Source organism: Grampus griseus (genome assembly GCF_964374135.1).
Source record: "Grampus griseus genome assembly, chromosome: 11".
In the NCBI taxonomy this organism is placed as follows: Eukaryota; Metazoa; Chordata; class Mammalia; order Artiodactyla; family Delphinidae; genus Grampus; species Grampus griseus.
Genome location: NC_139005.1, coordinates 83,003,870 through 83,025,454, shown reverse-complemented (window position 1 = coordinate 83,025,454; position 21,585 = coordinate 83,003,870). Strand labels below are relative to the sequence as shown.

The window sequence follows — 21,585 nt, the reverse complement described above, 5'->3', positions numbered from 1 at the left end:
AGATGGAGAGATAAACCATGTTCTTGGATTGGAAGAATCAACAATGTGAAAATGACTTTACTACCCAAAGCAATCTACAGATTCAATGCAATCCCTATCAAACTACTACTGGCATTTTTCACAGAACTAGAACAAAAAAATTCACAATTTGTATGGAAACACAAAAGACCTCAAATAGCCAAAGCAATCTTGAGAAAGAAAAACGCAGTTAGAGGAATCAGGCTCCCTGACTTCCGACTATACTACAAAGCTACAGTAATCAAGACGGTATGGTACTGGCACAAAAAAAGAAATATAGATCAATGGAACAGGATAGAAAGCCCAGAGTTAAACCCATGCACTTATGGTCACCTTATTTTTGATAAAGGAAGCAAGAATATACAATGGAGAAAAGACAGCCCCTTCAATAAGTGGTGCTGAAAATATTGGACAGCTACATGCAAAAGAATGAAATTAGAACACTCCCTCACACCATACACAAAAATAAACTCAAAATGGATTAAAGATCTAAATCTAAGGCCAGACACTATAAAACTCTTAGAGGAAAACATAAGCAGAACACTCTACGACATAAATCACAGCCAGATCCTTTTTGACCCACCTCCTAGAGAAGTGGAAATAAAAACAAATTAAACAAATGGGACCTAATGAAACTTAAAAGCTTTTGCACAGCAAAGGAAACCATAAACAAGACCAAAACACAATCCTCAGAATGGGAGAAAATATTTGCAAACGAAGCAACTGACAAAGCATTAATCTCCAAAATATACAAGCAGCTCATGCAGCTCAATATCAAAAATACAAACAACCCTATCCAAAAATGGGCAGAAGACCTAAATGGACATTTCTCCAAAGAAGATATACAGATTGCCAACAAACACATGAAAGGATGCTCAACATCACTAATCATTAAAGAAATGCAAAGCAAAACTACAATGAGGTATCACCTCACACCAGCCAGAATGGCCATCATCAAAAAATCTACAAACAGTAAATGTTCGAGAGGGTGTGGAGAAAAGGGAACCCTCTGGCACTGTTGGTGGGAATGTAAACTGATACAGCCACTATGGAGAACAGTATGGAGGTTCCTTAAAAAACTAAAAATAGAACTACCATATGACCCAGCAATCACACTGCTGGGCATATACCCTTAGAAAACCATAATTCAAAAAGAGTCATGTACCACAATGTTCACTGCAGCACAACTATCCAGGACATGGAAAAACCTAAGTATCCATAGACGGATTAATGGATAAAGATGTGGCACATATACACAAGGGAATATTACTCAGCCATAAAAAGAAAGAAAATTGAACTATTTGTAGTGAGGTGGATGGGCCTAGAGTCTGTCATACAGAGTGAAGTAAGTCAGAAACAGGAAAACAAATACCGTATGCTAACACACATATATGGAATCTAAAAAAAAAATGGTTCTAATGAATCTAGGGGTAGGTCAGGAATAAAGATGCAGACGTAGAGAATCTATTTCAGGACACGGGGAGGGGGAAGGGTAAGCTGGAACGAAGTGAGAGAGTAGCATGGACATATATACACTACCAAATATAAAACAGATAGCTAGTGGGAAGCAGTTGCATAGCACAGGGAGATCAGCTCGGTGCTTTGTGACCATCTAGAGGGGTGGGATAGGGAGGGTGGGAGGGAGACACAAGAGGGAGGGATATGGGGATATATGTATACATATAGCTGATTCACTTTGTTATACAGCAGAAACTAACACAACATTGTAAAGCAATTAAACTCCAGTAAAGACGTTTTTTAAAAAAAGGTTCAACTGACAGATGTATGCATTCTAAACTTGTATTCACCTAATTAAATAGGTTCAAAATACAAAAATGAAGTTGATAGAACTAAAAGGAAAAATTTATAAATCTGCACTTCCCTGGTGGTGCAGTGGTTAAGAATTCACCTGCCAGTGCAGGGGACACGGGTTCAAGCCTTGGTCAGGGAAGATTCCACATGCCGTGGAGCAACTAAGCCCGTGTGACACAACTACTGAGCCTGCGTGCCTAGAGCCCATGCTCCACAACTACTGAGCCCGCGTGCCACAACTACTGAAGCCCGTGCACCTAGAGCCCATGCTCCACAACTAAGGTAAGCCGCCGCAATAAGAAGCCCGCGCACTGCAAGCAAGAGTAGCTCCTGCTCTCCACAACTAGAGAAAAGCCCGCATGCAGCAATGAAGACCCAATGCAGCCAAAAATAAATTAATTTAAAAAAATTTATAAATCCACTATCAGACTATATTTTAACACATATCCAGTCATTCCTCAATTATTCCTAGACCAAGGAGACAAAGATATCAGCAAAGACATAAAAGATTTGAATGACACAATTAAAAAGTTTGATATATCTTGGATATATCTAGAACCCAGCACCTCCAAATTAGAGCATACCCATTCTTATCAAGCGTGGATAAAATATTTTTTTAAGATGGACCTTGAGTTAGTTAACACATTTCAAATCATAGGTATGATTCAGATTATAGGGGTATCCAGTTAGAATAGCCCAACAATAAATTTTAAGAACCAAATTTGTTTGAAAGCCTAAAAACACATATTAAGCAACTCATGAATCAAGGAAGAACTTATAGTGGAAACTTAGAAATACTTAGAACTAGATGGGAATGAAAATATTGCCTATCACAACTTGTGGGGTTCAGCTAAATGATACATAGAGGGAAATTTATCATCTTAAATGAGCATCTTGGAAAAGGAGAGAGGTCGGAAATGAACAACCTAATGGTCTAACATAAAAAGTTTCAAAAAGAACAAAAAAAGAAAGTAGGGAGGTAATAAAGGTAAGAGCAGAAATTAATGAAATAGAAAAGTAAGACTTCACACATAACCCACGCCTTCCACGTTATCAGGAGACCGAAAATACAATGAACTTCTCCTAGTAGAGAAGTAGACAACAAATACTAACAGAGCTCTTGCTGTCAGCCTGTGGGAACAGTATGAGCCTGTAGGAGGGGAAGCTTAAGAGACTATATGCAAAAGAGTGCTGGGGAGCAGAAGACCTAGATTAAGTAAAGATAATATAACTCCTAGAACGACAAAATGTAATACTACTAAGAATCAAAACAAGGAAGACAGGCCAGGGACTTGGTAGTTTACAGTACTGGCTGGGTTTTGAAAGAAAGCAGGACCAATAGTGGTGGCAGCCTTAAAGAAACATTGCTTCTGGTGATAAGAGGTGGCACCTGGGACTTTCCTGGTGGTCCAGTGGGTAAGACTCTGTGCTCCCAATGCAGGGGGCCGGGGTTTGATCCCTGGTTGGAGAACTAGATCCCACATGCATGCCACAACTAAGAGTTTGCATGCTGCAACTAAGAAGCCCTCATGCCGCAACTAAGAAGCCCGCATGCTGCAAGGAAGATCCTTCATGCTGCAACTAAGACCTGCAGCAACCAAAATAAACACATAAATATAAATAAATAATATAAATATTAGGGAAAAAAAGAAGTGGTGTGTCTTGGAGCTATGAGAAAGAAAGACAAGAGGAAAAATTAAAGGTCCTGCAAAAACAAAAGTGAAACAAGACACATCAACTTATCCTCCTCACCCCAACTCCATTACTGCTTAAAAAAAACTGCACTTCATTATACTGACAGAAGAAGGTGCTCTTGAACTAGAAACCCTGTCCACAAAATGCTGAGAAATTGGGGGGCGAAGGGGGAGAATCAATCTAACTCCGAAGGAAGGAAGGAAGGAAGGAAAGAAGAGACAGGCATAGGGGAAATACCTGTTAATGCAGAATTTAAAAAATCAAAGGAGACTACTGTATACATCTCTATGCAGGTAAGTTTATAAAACTAAATGAAATAGAGAATTCCTTAGAAAAAACAGTTTACTATAGTTGACCCCAATAGAGACAAATGCTTAAAAAGACAAATTTCTACAGAAGAAAGTTAAAAATCAAGAACACTATCAATAGAACTACTATACCGGGCTTCCCTGGTGGCGCAGTGGTTGAGAGTCCGCCTGCCGATGCAGGGGACGCGGGTTCGTGCCCCGGTCCATGAGGATCCCACGTGCCGCGGAGCGGCTGGGCCCGTGAGCCATGGCCGCTGGGCCTGCGCGTCTGGAGCCTGTGTTCCGCAACAGGAGAGGCCCGCATACCACAAAAAAAAAAAAAAAAAAAAAAGAACTACTATACGACCCAGCAATCCCACTACCGGGCATATACCCTAAGAAAACCATAATTCAAAAAGCCATGCACCGCAATGTTCACTGCAGCACTATTTACAATAGCCAGGACATGGAAGCAACCTAAGTGTCCACTGACAGATGAATGGATAAAGTAGATGTGGCACATATATACAATGGAATATTACTTAGCCATAAAAAGAAACGAAACTGAGTTATTTGTGTTATGCTAACACATATATGTGGAATCTGAAAAAAAGAAGGTTCTGAAGAACCTAGGGGCAGGACAGGAATAAAGACACAAAGATAGAGAATGGACTTGAAGACACGGGGAGGGGGAAGGGTAAAATGGGACGAAGTGAGACAGTGGCATGGACATATATACACTACCAAATGTAAAACAGATAACTAGTGGGAAACAGCCACATAGCATAGGGAGAATCAGCTCGGTGCTTTGTGACCACCTAGAGGGGTGGGATAGGGAGGGAGGGAGGGAGGCACAAGAGGGAGGGGATATGGGGATATATGTATAGCTGATTCACTTTGTTATAAAGCAGAAACTAACACACCATTGTAAAGCAATTATACTCCAATAAAGATGTTAAAAAATAAAGATAAAAAAGAAAACTTTCAAGGAACTGCTCCAATGATGTCACTAGGTTCAGATAGTTTCACAAAAGAATCTCAAACATTTGGGGTTAAGTAAATGATCAAATTACATACAACAGAAAGCAGTAAGTGGTAGGAAAAAGGTAGCTGGGGAAGGAGACTAGGGAAAGAAGAGAAATAAAGGTGCTGAGTTCACAATTACAATATCTAAAAATGGAGGCACAGAAGGCCTCATTGAGATGAACAGTGACATTTGAGCAAAGACTTGAAGAGGGAGCAAGCCATGTGCATAGCCTTGATTACAAACCAGATAAGGACAGTAGGCTAAGAGAAAATTACAAGCCAATCTCAGTCATGAAAATGGACACAAAAAGCTGAACAACCCAAACACAGCAATGTGCTTAAAAAGTTAGTACATCGTGATCAACTTGGGTTTGTCACAGGAATGTAGATTTGGTTTAACATTAGGAGATGATATACATTTTTTTCACTACATTAAGAAATTTAAAAGATCGTTTCAATAGATACAGAAAAGAATTTAACAAAATGCAACACTTATTCATGATTTAAAAAAATAATAAAACAAACAAGCAAACAAAAAACTCTTAGAAAACTAAAAATAGAAGTTAAGCTTTCAAAAAGGGCAACTACCAAAATCACACACAGGGTATATGTTACCGAACCAGGTTTGTCTCGCCTGACGCCCAGCAAGATGAAACACTGAGATGCCGAGGTTTGCAGCAAAGAGGGTATTTATTCAGAAGACAGCCAAGCGAGGAGACAGGAGAACCAATCTGAGCTCTGCCTCCCAAGGCAAGGGGCTCGGGGTATTTATGGGATAAAGAATAAAGAAGAAGGGCGGTCCAAGGCCTGGGGAGTGCGGGGAAAGGTGATTGGAAAAAGGTGTGGTAACTGACATTCTGAGCAGGTTTAACTAGGCTCCAGGCCTCTGCATGTTCTGAGGGTAGAGTTTTTAGCCCTTTGATGTCAAAAGATCAGCAAGCAGACACTCTGGAATGCCCAGCTGAAGGGTGGGTGGTCCTATCCAGACTTACCCAGCTCAGCTCAAACTATAGCAACTGACTCCAAGTTCCTGGAAAACAACTTGGGCAAACACCTTATTGTCTAGGCTAAGTGCAGCCTGGAGGTCAGGCAAATCTTAAAACGACCTTGATTAGTGACGGCAGGTGAAATGGATTTAACGCACGGTTTCAGTATCATCACTGTTAATAGAAACTTTAGAAACATGCCCTTTAAAATTAGGAAAAATGTCTAGTATCCATGCTTTTATTCATCTTCGTACTAAAAATCCTAATCAGTGCAGGCGGAAAATGAAAAAAAGCCTATGAACTACAAAGACACGAGAATGTCATTATTTACAGATGATATTATTATAAGATCCCAGACTCTACAAATTATTGGAAGTAATAAAAGTGTTTAGCAAGTTGCCGGAGAGAAGAAGACCCAGGTCCCTGCTTCCGGGTCCATCCTCCCAACACACTTTACGGGGAAGTCCTCCTCACTGCTGACTCACCGTGACCCCCCATCCAGCAGACTTCTTCCACCGAGGTGGAGGCCGCCGTCAGCCGGCTGATCAACCTGCACCTCGGGCCTCGTCCACTTACCTCTCTCTGAGCTTCTACTTCGAAGGCGTGGGGCGTGGGCCGCTTCTTCCGGGAGCTGTCTATGGAGAAGCGCAAGGGCGCCCAGCGCTGTCCCCGGAGGAGTGGGGCGCCAGCGTGGGCGCCACGGAGGCCGCCACGGCCCTGGAGAGGAGCCTGGACCGGGCGCTCTTGGATCTGCAGGCCCTGGGTTCTGCGAGCGCAGGCGCCCAGCTCTGCGAGCTCCTGGAGAGCCACTTCCTGAGGGAGGAGCTCATCAAGAAGCTCCTCAAGAAGAAGGGCGTGCACCTGACAGACCTGCGCAGTCTGGCCGGGCCCCCAGGCCGAACTGGGCGAGTATCTCTTCGAAAGGCTCTCCTGTCAGCGCAACTAGGAGCCTCCAGAGCCCGGCGGCCTCTGCGAGACCCCCCTGCCTTCCCCCGCCTCGAGATCTCTGCCCGAGCCCCTTCCTCCAGCCAGGAGGCAACCTTTTTTAACCACCCTGAACCCTTCACCCAAGCCGTGGTACCACATGGAAATAAAAAAGTTCTTTTTGCAGAGGAAAAATAAGCTAGGCTATAAGAAGAAAACATAAGTGTCTGAATAGCATGAATGATTTGTAGTCTAATTCTGTAGATTTTCTAAAGAAATGGTTCCTAATTTATGTGTATCACCTGGGTACGCTGAGTGCAGTGTATCTGATAAACTATGTTTTCTCTGGCAAGAAGAATAAAGGCACCTATTCAGACAATGTTGCATAGAATTTTAAGGGTTTCAGGACTTCTCCGGAGACATTCTGGGTACTGGATTCAACTCTGTTGTTCCAAAATGTATCTTTGGTTTTGTTGAGCAGAGCAAAGAGCTGAGTACCTTGACCATATCATATTGTGTTCCCCCCATCAACCCCCAAACTCATGATAAAATTGCTTTTCCTGATTTTCAAGTTGATGTGATGCCATCTGCCTGTATTGAAGAAAGAGCCCTGTGAAATTCATCTTTGTGTCTCCCATTAGGTTGCTACTGAGAACACTGATTATTAATTACATCATACACTGACCTCTTTATGAAGCCTCTCAAGAGAAATTTCTTTCTGGTCTTAATATTAGGAATAACAGTGCTTCGCTTGGGTAACTGGTTTGGTTTTGCTTTATGAACACTGTAAATGATGTAACTAAGTTTCCTTTTCTGACTGCCTGCTGAAAACTTAGAGCCAAATTTGTGGTCCACCCAGAGTAAACGAGTAGGATTATATAAGCATTTTGCATACGTTTCATTCCTGGTTCTTCTATTACTAATTCCTTGGTGTATTTTATGGAGTCTTTTAAGCCACCTTAAACCCTGTCTGGAACAATGTTGTGTATAAGCAGATAAATAAACTTTTAAAATGTGGATTTAAAAAGAAATAAGACCCATATCGAAATCAATTGGATATTTATATACCAATTAGAACAAAATTATATAACAATTTGAAAAAAATAGAGACAAAATATAAGTTATTTATAAATAAATCTAATAAAAGTGCAAACTCTACACAGAGAAAAAAATGAACTTTATTGAATTATATTAAAGAAGTTCTAAATAAATGGAAAATATGCTACGTTCAAGAATCGGAAGACTCAGTTCTCTCCAAATTGATGTATAGATTTATTGCCATTCCAATTAAAATCCAGTAGGTTGTTTTGTTTTTTTTCCTGGAACTTGGAAAAGTGATTCTAAAATTTACTAGAAAAGCAAAAGTTCAAGAATACACAGGATACTCCTGAAGAAAAAATAAGGTGTGACTTGCCCTCTTAGATGCCAAACCTTTAATAAAGCTGGAATGATGAAAACTGACTTTGCCACAGGAATAGGCAAACTGACCAGTGGAACAGGCTAGGGAAGCAGACTCAAGAACATACAGAAACATGACAGATGACGTAGCTGTTAAAGGGAAAGCATGCACTATTCAATAAACTGGTTTCCACAGTGAGGGGCGGGGGCGGGGAGTAATTGGACCCTACCTGTCACCAGGCACAAAAATAAATTCTAGATGAACAAAGGCTTAAAAATGAAAACTAAAGCCTTAAAACTTTTGTAGGGCTTCCCTGGTGGCACAGTGGTTGAGAGTCCGCCTGCCGATGCAGGGGACACGGGTTCGTGCCCCGGTCCGGGAAGATCCCACATGCCGCGGAGCAGCTGGGCCCGTGAGCCATGGCCACTGAGCCTGCGCATCCGGAGCCTGTGCTCCGCAACGGGAGAGGCCACAACAGTGAGAGGCCCGCGTACCACAAAAAAAAGAAAAAAAGAAAAAAAGAAAAAAAAAATTTTGTATTTTTATGACTTCAGGATAAAAATAAATTCATTTAAAAAGATACAGAAAGCAGTCATAAATATTAACACCACTCCCATATATAAAGAGCTACAAATCAATAAGAAACACATAACCCAACTGAAAAATGAGCCAGAAACCCAAATAGATATTTTAAGGAAAAGGAAATGCAAATGGCCAATAAGCATAACAAGAGCTTAATCTTATGAGTGATTGGAGAAATACAAAAGCAGACCCTAAAGAAATATCATTTTACACCCACTAGAATGGCAAAATTAAGAAATCTGACTATACGAAGTGATGATGAGTGCATTGAACAATGGGAACTCACTGTTGGTGGGAGTATAAATTTGAAACCAATTTGGCTTTTACATCATCTAGCCTATGACTGAGAAACTTCACACCCAGATACTCTGTAAAAACTTTAGCATATATGCAGGAGATTAGAATATTCATAGGATCATTGTTTATACAGGCTGTAATCTGAAAATAACCCACATGTCCACAGACAAGAAAATAAATGAATAAATGGTGGAATAGAGGCACAATGGGATATTTTGCAGCAGTGAAAATGAAAGAACTATGGCTACATGTAATCTAGATTCTCTTAGTGACATAATGTTAAGTTTAAAAAGCGAATGACGGAATACTACATAGAATATGGTACAACTTTCTATACTACCCAAACACAAACAGAACTAAGCAGAGTTGTTTCAGGGCACATACATGCGGTAACAAAACTTAGAAAATGGGAGGGTCCAATGATTAACACACAATTCAAGATAATTAAAAAAAAAAATCTCTGAGTAGGGAATGAGGGGATGGGAGGGAAAGGACTCCCTGAGGAGATGCAACAGGCTCTGGTAAAACAGTACTTCACAAATTAAGTTGTGTGTTCTTTATATTCTTTTGCAACATTATTATTAAAATATTGTAAAAATTTTAAACTTAAATTACAAAAAGAAACTGGAAAGTGCCTCGTTTCCGGTGTACTAGCCATAGATGCCGCCCGCAAGGTGCTCTGGGTCAACACTCTCGTTGGGCGTGGCGTGCGAGGGAGCGGAGCCCCCAGGGTCGCTGCACGCATGTGCCCTCCTGCCAGCCAATCAGAGACGCTCCCGGACGAGGCGAGGTCGGCTTTTCTTCCGCGAGAATTCTGACCTGCTTCGGAGTAGCTTCGAGGCTGTGAAGAGGTTAAGTCTGAGGGGTTGGGGCAGGGGAGGCGGGAGCGGCGGGGACTCCTGTACTGAGGCGTAAAACTGTGGTCGTCGGCCATAGGGGTGTTTTTCAGGTGTGAGGAGGGGAGCGTTTGTCCCGTGCGGGAATGTGAGCCAGGGGTTATTCTTGACCTGTGAGGTAAATCTTACCCGCTGGGTCTCCCTGGGGCGCCTGACAGGAATTTGAAGGCAGTACAGCTCCCTGCGGGCAGGGCCGCGAGTGGGCGGAAAGGCGCTAGCTGCGCTGCCTCGGGACTGGACGCGACGCTGGGCGGGTGGACAGGTTGACAGCAGGCGAGGACGGTGGGCCCACACCCCGCAGAAACCATTTAGATGGAGCCAGGTCTCCCCTTCACTGGTCCTCGAGGCCTGGGTCGTGGAAATCTTACGGGACGTTATTTTCTGCGGCCCAGAACGCAGAACGTTTTATGTTGTATTTCTGTTGCTGGCAACTTCTTTGGGACGGGCTCGTGATCCATCCTGTCAGTAATTACGATTTTCACATTGTGACTGAAATCAGCTGGATCTAGATTTGCCCCGATTTAGCCAGAACCTGGCCGGGCTAGGATTCCGCCGCCCTCCCGGTCCTCAGAGGCGAACCACCGCCGGCGCCAGGGGCGGCGCAGTCATTATCTTCTTCTGTTAACTTTTGGTCCAACAGAATAAATGAAAAGACTCCTAAAGTGGTATTCGACTAAAATCATCTTTATTTGATATCTCTCATTTTGAAATTTGCCAGTTCATTTAAATGGTGTCTTTGGATTCAGCAGGTTTGATTTTTTTTTTTTTTTAATCAGAAAACATCGAAAAATGGTGCCCTCAGGAAGAAAACATACCGGGAAATCTGGGAGGACATTCATGGAGGATCAGGTTATAAGAGCCTGTGACTTTGAGAAAGTAGATAAAAAACATCTGATTGGTTCAGAGGATGTCATCGAAGGTACCGTATAGCTAATGTTGGGCGGTGACTATGTCCTGCATTTATTTTCATGTACTTCATGTTTCTTATGTGGACTTAGTGAAGCTCCTGTAGCATCTTTCGCCTGATGTCTGATAAACAGTACATAGATTATTATGACATGAACACAGGAAGACTTGCAAAATTGTTCCCATAAAATGGTCTTGGATCCTGATTTAATTCCATCTAACCTGCAGAGAAAGTAGTGCATTTATATGTCTGTTTTAAAAACTTGTCTTGGCACAAAGCCTCAAAAAACCTCGAAATTAAGATATTACTCCATTTAAAAATTACCAAAATAGCATACTTAATTTCAACTTTTTCTTTTTTTATTGTCAATTCAGGGAAGACTCCAGTACTTGATAAACATGGGAAGAAAAGGACTTCTGCAGGAAAAGTTGAAGACGTGGGGTAATATGCTTAAACAATTTTCACCTCTTAGACTTTAAGAAAAGTCTATTTGGTTGTCCAATGAGTATTGCACGTAAAATACTGGGCATGTGATATTTCTTCCAAAACAAGAATGATATTTTATGGATCCTTAATTAAAAGTTTTTTGATGTATTTTTTTTTCACAGGGGTGAAGTGCAGAATATGCTGGAAAGATTTGGAGGTATGTTTTAGGAGATATTTGTATTCAAAATTGTTTTAAACCATATAATTTGTATAATAGTAATAATCAGTGGAATATAAGACTGTTATTTAATGCTTTGTTCTCATATGTAAGATTTTGCACAAGTATATGTGGTTCGGCTTCATAGATTTCCTTACTAACTTTTTCCAGTTGTTGACGTGAAAAGAGATGGTGCTAACGATGGTGAGTTAAGAATGGTCCTGTTACTTTATAGGTGTGTGAGTTTAATGGACTATGAAATTTTAGAGCAAAAATGGATGGGAAAAGTGTCTATCCCTCTGTTTGGACTTTCACGGACTAAGTGATACAAACACACGCACATATCTGTATATGTCAGTTTTTCATTTTCTCAATTTAGTTATTTTCTATGGCATTCCTGTGTTCTTTAGGAAGGGCAGTGTAAATTAAAGCCTTTAAAATAACTTTATTTTTATGTTTACATTATTAAACTATGTAGTTGAGAATTAAAGACCACCTTGCTAGTAAGCAAGAGATCAGATAAAAAGTTCATAAACTTTAAATTGTATGTCAAATATCAGTTACGTGAACTGTGTTAGGGGATAGTATTCTTATAAAAGAGTCAATATTTGGCTCCTCTCTAGTATTATTCATATAATCAAGTCTTTTTTGAAAGCTTTGCCCTATTTGGTAGTAACAAAATGCTTGTTTTATAATCTGTCTTATAAGTTTATTATTATAGATGGATATTGGAAATACAAAATATTTATGTAATAGTGTAGGTCACCTCATCGTGATTACTGAAAAGTAACTATTGATGGTAGATCCCTATGCACGTGCCTAGCAAAGGATTACCTGAAGTATTAAAAAGTTTATGAAACGCAGTACTTATATTATTGGTAAAATGTCCCATAAAAATGTATTTAAAAGGGTTCTTTTTTCTTTTTCTTTTTTTTCTTTTTGGCTGTGTTGGGTCCTCGTTGCAGTGCGCAGGCTTCTCATTGCGGTGGCCTCTCCCGCCGCGGAGCACGGGCTCCGGGCGCATGGGCTTAGCAGCTGTGGCTCGCGGGGCTCCAGAGAGCAGGCTCAGGAGTTGTGGTGCACTGGCCCAGGTGCTCCACGGCATGTGGGATCCCCCCAGACCAGGGCTCGAACCCGTGTCCCCCGCACCGGCAGGCGGACTCCCAACCACTGCGCCACCAGGCCTAAAAGGATTCTTGAATGAATTTATTTAGATATTTACTTAAAATAAGATTTTCCTATGCTTGGTTGGTCTTTGTCTCTTTTAGTAAAAATATTTTTTAAAGTATCACTGACTATATTTTAAAAAAGTATTTTCTTTAACTATTTTTATTCTTTTTAGACTCTTAAAATAGTTTTGCATTTCATATAATGAGTTCTAAATTTAGCCTTTATTAGTGTTTTCTTATGAAGAAATTAAAGTCTGTCCTTCAGACCCTTTCTTTCAATTATTAGCTCTTTTTAATCACCTCTAAATTAAAAAATTATCTCTAGTTAGGAAAATCAGAATTGGGATACCAATAACTAAAAGTTTTCTCAGAAAAAAAAAAGCAAGGAAATAATCTTGCTTTTTGATATTATGTGTATTTTTAAAGATCTTTTCAAAACTCTTGAACCAGCTTTATCGATGTTTATTTGAATATGTGGGAACAAAGTAACTTTCTTCCACATTAAATTTAATGAGTATTTATTTTCAATATAGCTGATATTAACAAGGCTCTTCTTGCCAAGAGAAAAAGACTAGAAATGTATACCAAGGCTTCTCTCAAAACCAGTAACCAGAAAATTGAAAACATTTGGAAAACCCAACAAGAGCAAAGGTAGGATGTTGTTTTTTTCACTGCCACAACATTTGCATCATTTCTTAGTATTCATCGGTGCAAATTATGAGAAGTACTATCATCTTCTACTTATTGGGATCTCTAGTAAAAAAGTATATTTGGCTTGATTTTCCTCTAAGTCCTTTAGTCCTATAACTTCATTCCTTCACAGACTTGAGATATATTTCCTAGAAATCAATAAAGATGTCCTTTTTCCCCTTTTAAATAATGTTTGAGGGTTTTTTTTAACAATAAAGGTAATTTATATTCATTCTAAAAATACACTAGCTGAATAAAAAGTAAATGTCATATAAACCATTAGTCTTATGATAGTTAACTGTTTAACAGTGTAGAAAAAGATCAACCTTATGTATTATAAATAATTTGTATATTTTAGCTGAATTAACTATTCTTTTGTACAAAATCATTGTACCAAAATGAGGAAAAATTAAGTGAAATATTTCTATTTGGAAATGTTATATGATAAATATAATAACTTCAGTGAATCTATTTATCATATCACAACCTATATTCAGTAGGAGAAAATGAAAAATAAATTGCTTGGAGATAAAATGGACTTTTCTGGAAAATGTATATGTACAATAAAACTCCCTTAGTTTTCAAGAGCTTAAAGTACATGAGAGGGTTTTTCTGTTAGTTGGTTAGGAAAATAAATACTTCTGAATCATGATAAATCATAACTTTACTTCTTGGCTTCACATCTGAAAATTTGATATTATTTTCTTTTTTATTATAGTATAATTAGTCAAATCAGTTTTGTCTTGAAAGTCTTTCCATATTGATGTGAAATATGACAATATTCATTATGTTTTACAGGCAGAAGCTTAACCAAGAATATTCTCAGCAGTTTCTGACTTTGTTCCAGCAGTGGGATATAGATGTGCAGAAAGCTGATGAACAAGAAGAAAAACTAACTGTTAGTATTATGCTTAGCTTTATAGCTTTATAATTAATCTACTATTACCAAGTGTCAAGTAGGAAGGGAGAGGCCGGCCTTGCAGTACATCCATGGACCTTAGCCAGGTTCCATTGCCCATTGCTGGCTATATGAGTTTGGTTCTGCTGAATGCAGAAGTACAGGCACATACCATACTCATAAAAGCTGTTGGTCTTTGCTTCGTAACATATTGTTAATATCAAGTTTGCTATTATTAATACTATGCAGAGGTTATAGTTTTTGGTAATGACAAAATCTAGGGTATGCGTATGTAAGTGGATGGCTAAAGTAGGGTGAAGAACAAAAATCATTGGTGGAAAACAGGCCAAGAAACTGAAAGACCAGCAATATTGTAAGGATCATCTGTGTTGACACTGAAAGCACCAAGAATTAAAATATGTTTTGAGTACTGTTGAGATTTCCTACTCAATGACCGGTAGGGTTATTATATTATTGTATATAAGTGGTGAACACAAATTATGTAAACTCAGTCATAGTAAATGCTAAAATCTTAAAAATATTGATTTAAAAACTATTCTTTTTAAGTGTAATGTAGAATTAATTTTTGCTAAATTTTACCCAAATTGTTATTTCATAATTTTTTCTTTTACATTTGTAGAATATGTTTCGACAGCAACAGAAAGTTTTTCAACAGTCTAGAATTGTTCAGAACCAGAGACTGAAAACAATTAAACAATTATATGAGCAGTTCATAAAGGTTTGTTGTATTTGGTAACATAATACATTCTTATAAAATATAATTCATTTGTGGAAGTAGAAGATAAATTTTTTCTCAGTTTAAGGGAAGAACATTTTGCTTATACATTTTAAATTCTTAACAGTTTTCCATTTTGAATGCATTGTTTTCGATTTAATTTAAGTGCTAAATGCTATCACTAAGTATTACCACTTGGTGTAGGAACTTTAGTACTATATTTGACTCCTCCATCTCTCTTATTCTTCACATCCACTGCTACTGCCCTAGTTCAGAACCTCATTATTCTTTGCTTATACTATGAAAACTCTTAACTGATTTCTGTTTTCCAACCCATCCTTCGTGGGTCTGCCATATTATCTTTCTATAACATTACCTTTTCCCTCCTGAAAAACTGTCAGTAGCTTCTCATGCTAAATTCTTAGGTATTCAAGATTCACCCCCAAAAAATATGATTCTTTTTTTAATGCTCCAATTACTACATTCATCCATTACTTCCACCCCCTCCACATAACGGCTTTCTCTGAACTCACTCACTTTGCACTTTCATGCTTTTGTTTATGCTCTTGCCCTAGAATACTTTTAACCCCTTTTCCTAACCTTCCTTTCAGTCTTATTCTTTTGCCAACTAAATTGGAATTAAGTCCCCATTTTCTACTATATAGCTACGGGAAGTTGTGCTTCTATTCCTTTTATAAAATTTTGTGTGATTTTTGTTTGTTTCTTCCAGTGAGAAGGTACACTACTATTGTACCTCCTTTAATAATATTTGATTTATGTCTGACATTTTCTATTCCTTCAGTGGATATTTTGGTTTTCATGTATTAGAATATTTTTATTTGAGATAAATAATGTGCATTGATGAATATTAAAAAGTTCCTGCTTTTGAAAATTAATTGTATAAGTTTTGAACCTGAGATGAAAAGTGGTGGTTTGTAACTGAACTAGCCTTTTGTGTTTTAGAGTATGGAGGACTTGGAGAAGAATCACGATTATCTACTTACTGGTGCACAAAACGAACTTAGAAAAGAAATGGCTATGTTGCAAAAAAAAATTATGATGGAAACGGTAAGTTATTATATTTAAAATTGAAAAAATAAGGATTATTGTAAGCATTGAAATATTTTATTTGCTGAAATATGTATAACACTTATCTAAAAATTAAACAAATGTTTAATATCTCCTTTCATTTGACAGCAGCAGCAAGAGATGGCAAATGTTCGAAAGTCTCTTCAGTCCATGTTATTCTGATGACTCTTTGAAGGAATAACTTGAACCTAAGTAATATGATACAATTATAACATTAGCTAAGAGGCATGTAAGTTTTTAGAGTGGTTGAAAATTCTGGTTTAAAATATTACATCATATTAATCATTAGCTTAAGTGCAAGACCCTTCTTCTTCACCTCCAAATAAAATAATGAAGTTATGTGAGTAGCAGCAATTCCTAAATTATATGTACCACTGTGCTTTCAGCTCTTTAATACTAATAGTGATTTTTTCTAACATTTGTCAATTAACTCTTAGCAATAAATATGATTTAATTTCAAGTTTTGGCTTCAGTGTATTTGTATCACTTCCAAAAGGTAGAAAGCACAGGTATAGATGGTTAATTATTTTGTTCTTAAGGGAAAAAAACCCACAAAATCTGTTTTATACGTACACCCTTTCATGCATATTCATTAAGTTACACTACCAATTCTAATGAAAATAAGATTTCAAAAGAAAATACATTCTATTGACTTACAAAATTTATTAAACGCAACTTAAGTTTCCGTTCTGGAATAAATTAAACTGCTAAAAACCATTAACACAACCGAACAAGATATATAAATAATCCATTTTAAGACATGGATTTGTGAATGTCATTTCCACAACATCAAAATGCCATTTAATTTGGCTCAGTCCACAATTAAATGACACATGCCCTTAGTAATGACAAATTGCATCCTGCAATCTGTCTTTAACTATAAATTACACAGAATGTCTTTAACCATCTGTCTTTAACTATAAATTACACAGAATGTCTTATTTTTCAGTTTTAATATTCAGTAAGTATATGGATGTTTTTACATTCATTTCCAAATTTGAACAGTTAATTCCTACATCCTGTATTTTAAAATGTGCATTTTTAACATAGAAAAACATGAAACTCTTGATTTAATAAATATTAAATTGTTTCAGCATTTGTTTGAAATATTTGAGTTAAACTTACTATTTTTTGCTGAAACTACTTTCACTGAATCATTCAAAAACAAAAAATATGCCCAAAAGATGGAGAAAGGAGTGACTTTGTCCTGTTTTTCCATATTTTAAATTCTAATTTTTGCTGCATAACCCACACTTATCTTAGTTTTAGGTTTTCCAAGTTTTTAAAAATGAATCCATACTGATTCTCTTTTTCTAACTGTGCTAACTTATGTAGGAAGAAATTAGTCCTCCACCATTAACAAATATCTGACATTAAGGGGACAGTTTACTTCCTAAATTTTTGCATTTTGTAAAGCCTTTTAAGCCAAAGTACATGCTGGAATGTAAATTTTAAGTATTATAAAATTTAAGTTTTAAGTACTATTCAAATTAAGAAGGTCCTTATTGAATTTACCAGTTGTTTCAGAGGCAAAATAAGTCCTCCAGAGTATTTTCTGTGTACTTAATTCACATAAGTATATATTTTTTCCTTTTTTTAAAAAAAAATATTTATTTGTCTGCACCAGGTCTCAGTTGTAGCATGTGGGATCTAGTTCCCTGACCAAGGATCGAACCCGGGCCCCCCACATTGGGAGCATGTAGTTGTAGCCACTAGACCACCAGGGAAATCCCTATTTTTTCCTTTTAAGGAATATCAACTTTCACTCTTTTTCAATATGCCTTTTTCTTGCATATTAAGATATAGTACATGTTCATTACTCCTTTTTTAAAAAAAATTATTTCACCATATGGCTTATGGTCTACAGAACTGTTGGATAAAATTACAAACAGGTAAGATGGGAGTCCGAGGATTTGGATCACCAAAGACCCATGTGATAGTTCTATTATTCATAATGAGCAAGGTAAACACTTTTAAGTGGGAGTGGAAAGATGAGAATCAGTACATAATGTAGTTAGTTGTTGAATAACAGATACTTATTTTATCCCCATTTTACCTCAAATGAGTAAAAGTGTACTTGAAGTAGCTTTAGCTGATATTCTAAAGGGAAGATAGTTTTGCTATGTTTTCATAAATTACTAATTTTCTTACACGTCAGTTGTGCTTTAGCTATTGTTTTGTTTTTCACAAAGGGAAATGTTTAATGTCTCCTTTTTTTGTGACAATGAAGTTTAAACTCAGAATATCAAGGAACAAGTTGCCCTCACTGTAAAGATTCATTTGTTTTTCTGAACTGGTAAGATAAATTCCTCTTACTGACTACAAATTACAGAAGTTGGTACACTAAAGCAAGTATTTCGTTTTATACAATAGTAATTAATGTACCTTTTTTGAAAATGGCTAATAAAAAATACCTATAACATCATTTGACTCGATAATTACACTATTACAATTCATGCACTTATGCAATATTATGAACGCACTTGTCAATTTTTAGCGAAGTAAGCATCACCCTCAAGATGGATAAAATCCTTTAAGTCCTGAATTTTTATGTAATCCTTTGGCAGAGAAAACCCCAATTGTCTGATAAGGATTTCTGAGACAAAGAGATTGCTCTTTAGAACTACAGTGGTTCACTTTCTTATACTCAGAAAATTGAAATTTCTTTCTTTGGTTTTGTTTCTAATTAATTTACAGATTGTATTACTCTGATAATACCTTGATAAAAAATGTTGCTACACAACGAGGGCTTTGCCACTGAAACAGACATAATGGAATCTACAGGACTTAATGTTTATATTAAAATATAACCTTATTTGATAGTATACTAGCCTCCTGAAAAAGGGGATTCCCTTCACTCCTAGGTTCCCCTAACTGCTTCTCCTCTTTTCCTTGGGCTATTAGTCAATATGCTTGTGAACCTGTTCAGGTGCTTGATGACATGAAGTCTTGAAGATACTTAGATGAAGGTGTCTTGAAATTTGCAGGCACAAAGCACTAAAGTACCTCATCATATCAAATGAAGAAATGACCTTTAGAAGCAAAAAAGAAAACATAAAATGGATTATGGTCTATCTTTTCTAAAGCAGCAGCTATTTTTCTGTCCCCTCACCCCCTAAACTCAAACCTTAACCAAAAATTCTTCACCGAAAATATTACATTTTATAGTTCATATTTGGACCTCACTGTAGTCCTCTAGAATATGCAGGCTATTTCACAGTTACAGAAACTGAGGCTCAGAGTGGTAAAAGGTATAAATTACAAAAGCTGGAAAACAACAGAACTCAAGTCTTCTGACTCCATATCCTTTCAATTTTCTACTGTACAACAAAGCCTCAAATTTTCTACTAGAAGGGGCTATCAGTCATTATCATGAAATCACTTCACCATATACTTTTCTTATTCCTTTGAGAGTAGCTGTAAGAAAGTAAAGGCCTGGAAGAGACATCATAGTTGAGGGAAGGCATATACAAAATTGTGTTCTTTACAAAATTAAGCGGGAGGCACACTATTTAAGAACTTTCCCAGAGGCTGGGGGGAAATGCTTCCTTTTAGAAAAAGGAGCCTCACAGCTCTGCCGGTGGAGAGGGAATTCTCACCAATGGGGGGAAAAAATCTCCTTATCAGTTACTTGAAAAACTCCGTCTGACTCTTTTCTCTCTGAAGCAAGAACCTTTTCCCTAAGGATGCCAAAGGGCACAATACGCTTAATTTGGTACACATAGTGGTTTTTTGTTTGTTTTTAATTGTGGTCCACAAAGTGTTTTAAAGAAAAATTGAATTCGACTTTCTCACCACAATCTCCACCACTGATGTAAAACCAGGCCAACTCACTCATTACAAATGAGGTGCTCAAATTTTTAACACCTGATATTTTAATTCTGTTAATTCCATTTGGTAATACTTAACGTTCACTAAAAGAAACCCTACATTGAATTTTCAGACATTTTGAAAAATCACCACCTATTTCTTACATTTAGATTGTTTTGGAGCCCTAATAATATTTATAGTGGATAGCAAATTAAAAGAAATTATTCTGATTTTCAGATATTTTTTAGCATATTGCCTGAGAAACTTTCAAGGACTAAGATTTACATCTCACCACTATTTGAAGAATGGAAGACTTCTGAATGGATATTAAGTTATTAACTTACTCTAAAAAAAAGTATAATACTATAGAACCTAGTATAAAGGATGATCAGATGTACCCCAGGGGTCCATGCACAGAACAGACAGGCTTTGTTTTAATACCTCTATCTAACAAATAGTGTGAGATCATTTAAATTATCAAAAGGTTCAGTGTTTCTTTTAGCTCACTTTAATATTAGTTTTTGTATATCAATAACAATTTGGTGAAGTCCAGTGAGGTCTGAGGTAGCAAAATTGTCCAGAACTACCATTAATTGAAGACCAACCATAAAGATAATGTCTTAGTAAAATAAAAAATTTAGCAATGCCTCCTTTATCCACTTGTGTGATTAAAATGTTACCAACAATGATTTTCTTTTCCTCAGATGGCTAAAGCTTCTCTCTTATGCACCATAATTCTATTTTATAATCATTTTGAATAGAAATTAATATATGTATTATCCAAATCACTTTTTAAGCAGGATGCAATTAATGAGAATTTAATTTGCTTGATAAGAGGCATCATTATTAATATAAATTTTGCACTATCCTCAAGGGCCATACAGATACATAGCATTGCTTACTTCTAGCATAAAATGGTCCCAGAACCTTGTACTGGGTAGTCCTGTCTGTTCTGTTTTGTTTTGTTTCCTCAGTATTAGCTGACAGTTCTTGATACAATAGTGCCCACCTCTGCTAACACCAACTACATTTAATTTACCTGTTATCTGCTATAAGCTCATAATAATTCTAACAAGCTGGATTAAATAAGTCAGACACTAATACATGTCTGTAGTCCTTTGCCAGAGAGTTGAAGTGATTTTTGACATCTTAGTACTGGTTTTTTGGTACTATTTCTTTTAAGGTACACAGTTGTGTTGTTAAGGATTTAGGTTGTTGGAACCCTGATCTCCAGATATGTGGGCCGTTTTCAAACACAATATAAAGCAAGCTTTAAAGAAGTAATTTTAAATGTTCAGAAACAGTTACTGTATAGATTAGAAAGTAAGGCTACCTGATGTCTCACTGAAATGACTCATTTAAGCATAGTATTATCTGATATTTGTTAAAAATAAATAAAAATCTTACCAAGAAAGCACTTACCATTGCTATCCATAGAACAACATATTCGTCTACAAAATTGTTAAAGTACTGGTCTAAAAATAAAAGACCTGGGCCAAGAAAGACAGTGTCTTGAAGATACAGTTCACTTTTGGCCATGTGAGCTATCTATAAAAAAGTAAACAAAATAATTTCACCATTAAATTTTAAATGTTTTAGCTTTTAGTTTCAGGATAGAATTACCTAGAACTTTAATTTACTATTAAGACAAATAAGGATAAAGAGACCATTTATTTAACCTCACATTTGATATGGGAATACTGAATCTAAAATTTCTCAAA

General features: G+C 37.2%; 2 protein-coding genes across 3 annotated transcripts in view; one reads left to right on the top strand and one right to left on the bottom strand.

The window, feature by feature from the left end:
* Nucleotides 1-9,699: 9,699 nt before the first annotated feature.
* SYCP3 (synaptonemal complex protein 3) lies at nt 9,700-16,194 on the top strand. Its single transcript, XM_082666890.1, has 8 exons — nt 9,700-9,877; nt 10,699-10,841; nt 11,204-11,270; nt 11,438-11,472; nt 13,175-13,292; nt 14,130-14,229; nt 14,870-14,968; nt 15,929-16,194. The coding sequence occupies exons 2-8, from the start codon at nt 10,712-10,714 to the stop codon at nt 16,049-16,051; spliced, it is 672 nt and encodes a 223-aa protein (XP_082523016.1). The 5' UTR covers nt 9,700-9,877; nt 10,699-10,711; the 3' UTR covers nt 16,052-16,194.
* Nucleotides 16,063-21,585, bottom strand: part of CHPT1 (choline phosphotransferase 1) — a 34,979-nt gene continuing 29,456 nt past the window's right edge. Inside the window, exons 7-9 of one of the 2 annotated variants that reach the window (XM_082666889.1) lie at nt 21,287-21,412; nt 18,976-19,086; nt 16,063-16,242 (exon numbers count right to left, since the gene is read on the bottom strand). In XM_082666889.1, coding sequence (XP_082523015.1) covers nt 16,198-16,242; nt 18,976-19,086; nt 21,287-21,412 — 282 coding nt within the window. In that variant the 3' untranslated portion in view covers nt 16,063-16,197. Of the gene's footprint in view, nt 16,243-18,886; nt 19,087-21,286; nt 21,413-21,585 lie in introns of both variants that reach the window. The other variant, XR_014297477.1, reaches the window with a different exon arrangement.

Coding starts and splice junctions, on each gene's coding strand:
- SYCP3 (XM_082666890.1), top strand. CDS start 10,712: ATGGTGCCCTCAGGAAGAAAACATACCGGGAAATCTGGGAGGACATTC. Junction 13,293..14,129: donor AAAACCCAACAAGAGCAAAG/GTAGGATGTTGT, acceptor TATGTTTTACAG/GCAGAAGCTTAACCAAGAAT. Junction 14,969..15,928: donor TATATGAGCAGTTCATAAAG/GTTTGTTGTATT, acceptor TTTGTGTTTTAG/AGTATGGAGGACTTGGAGAA.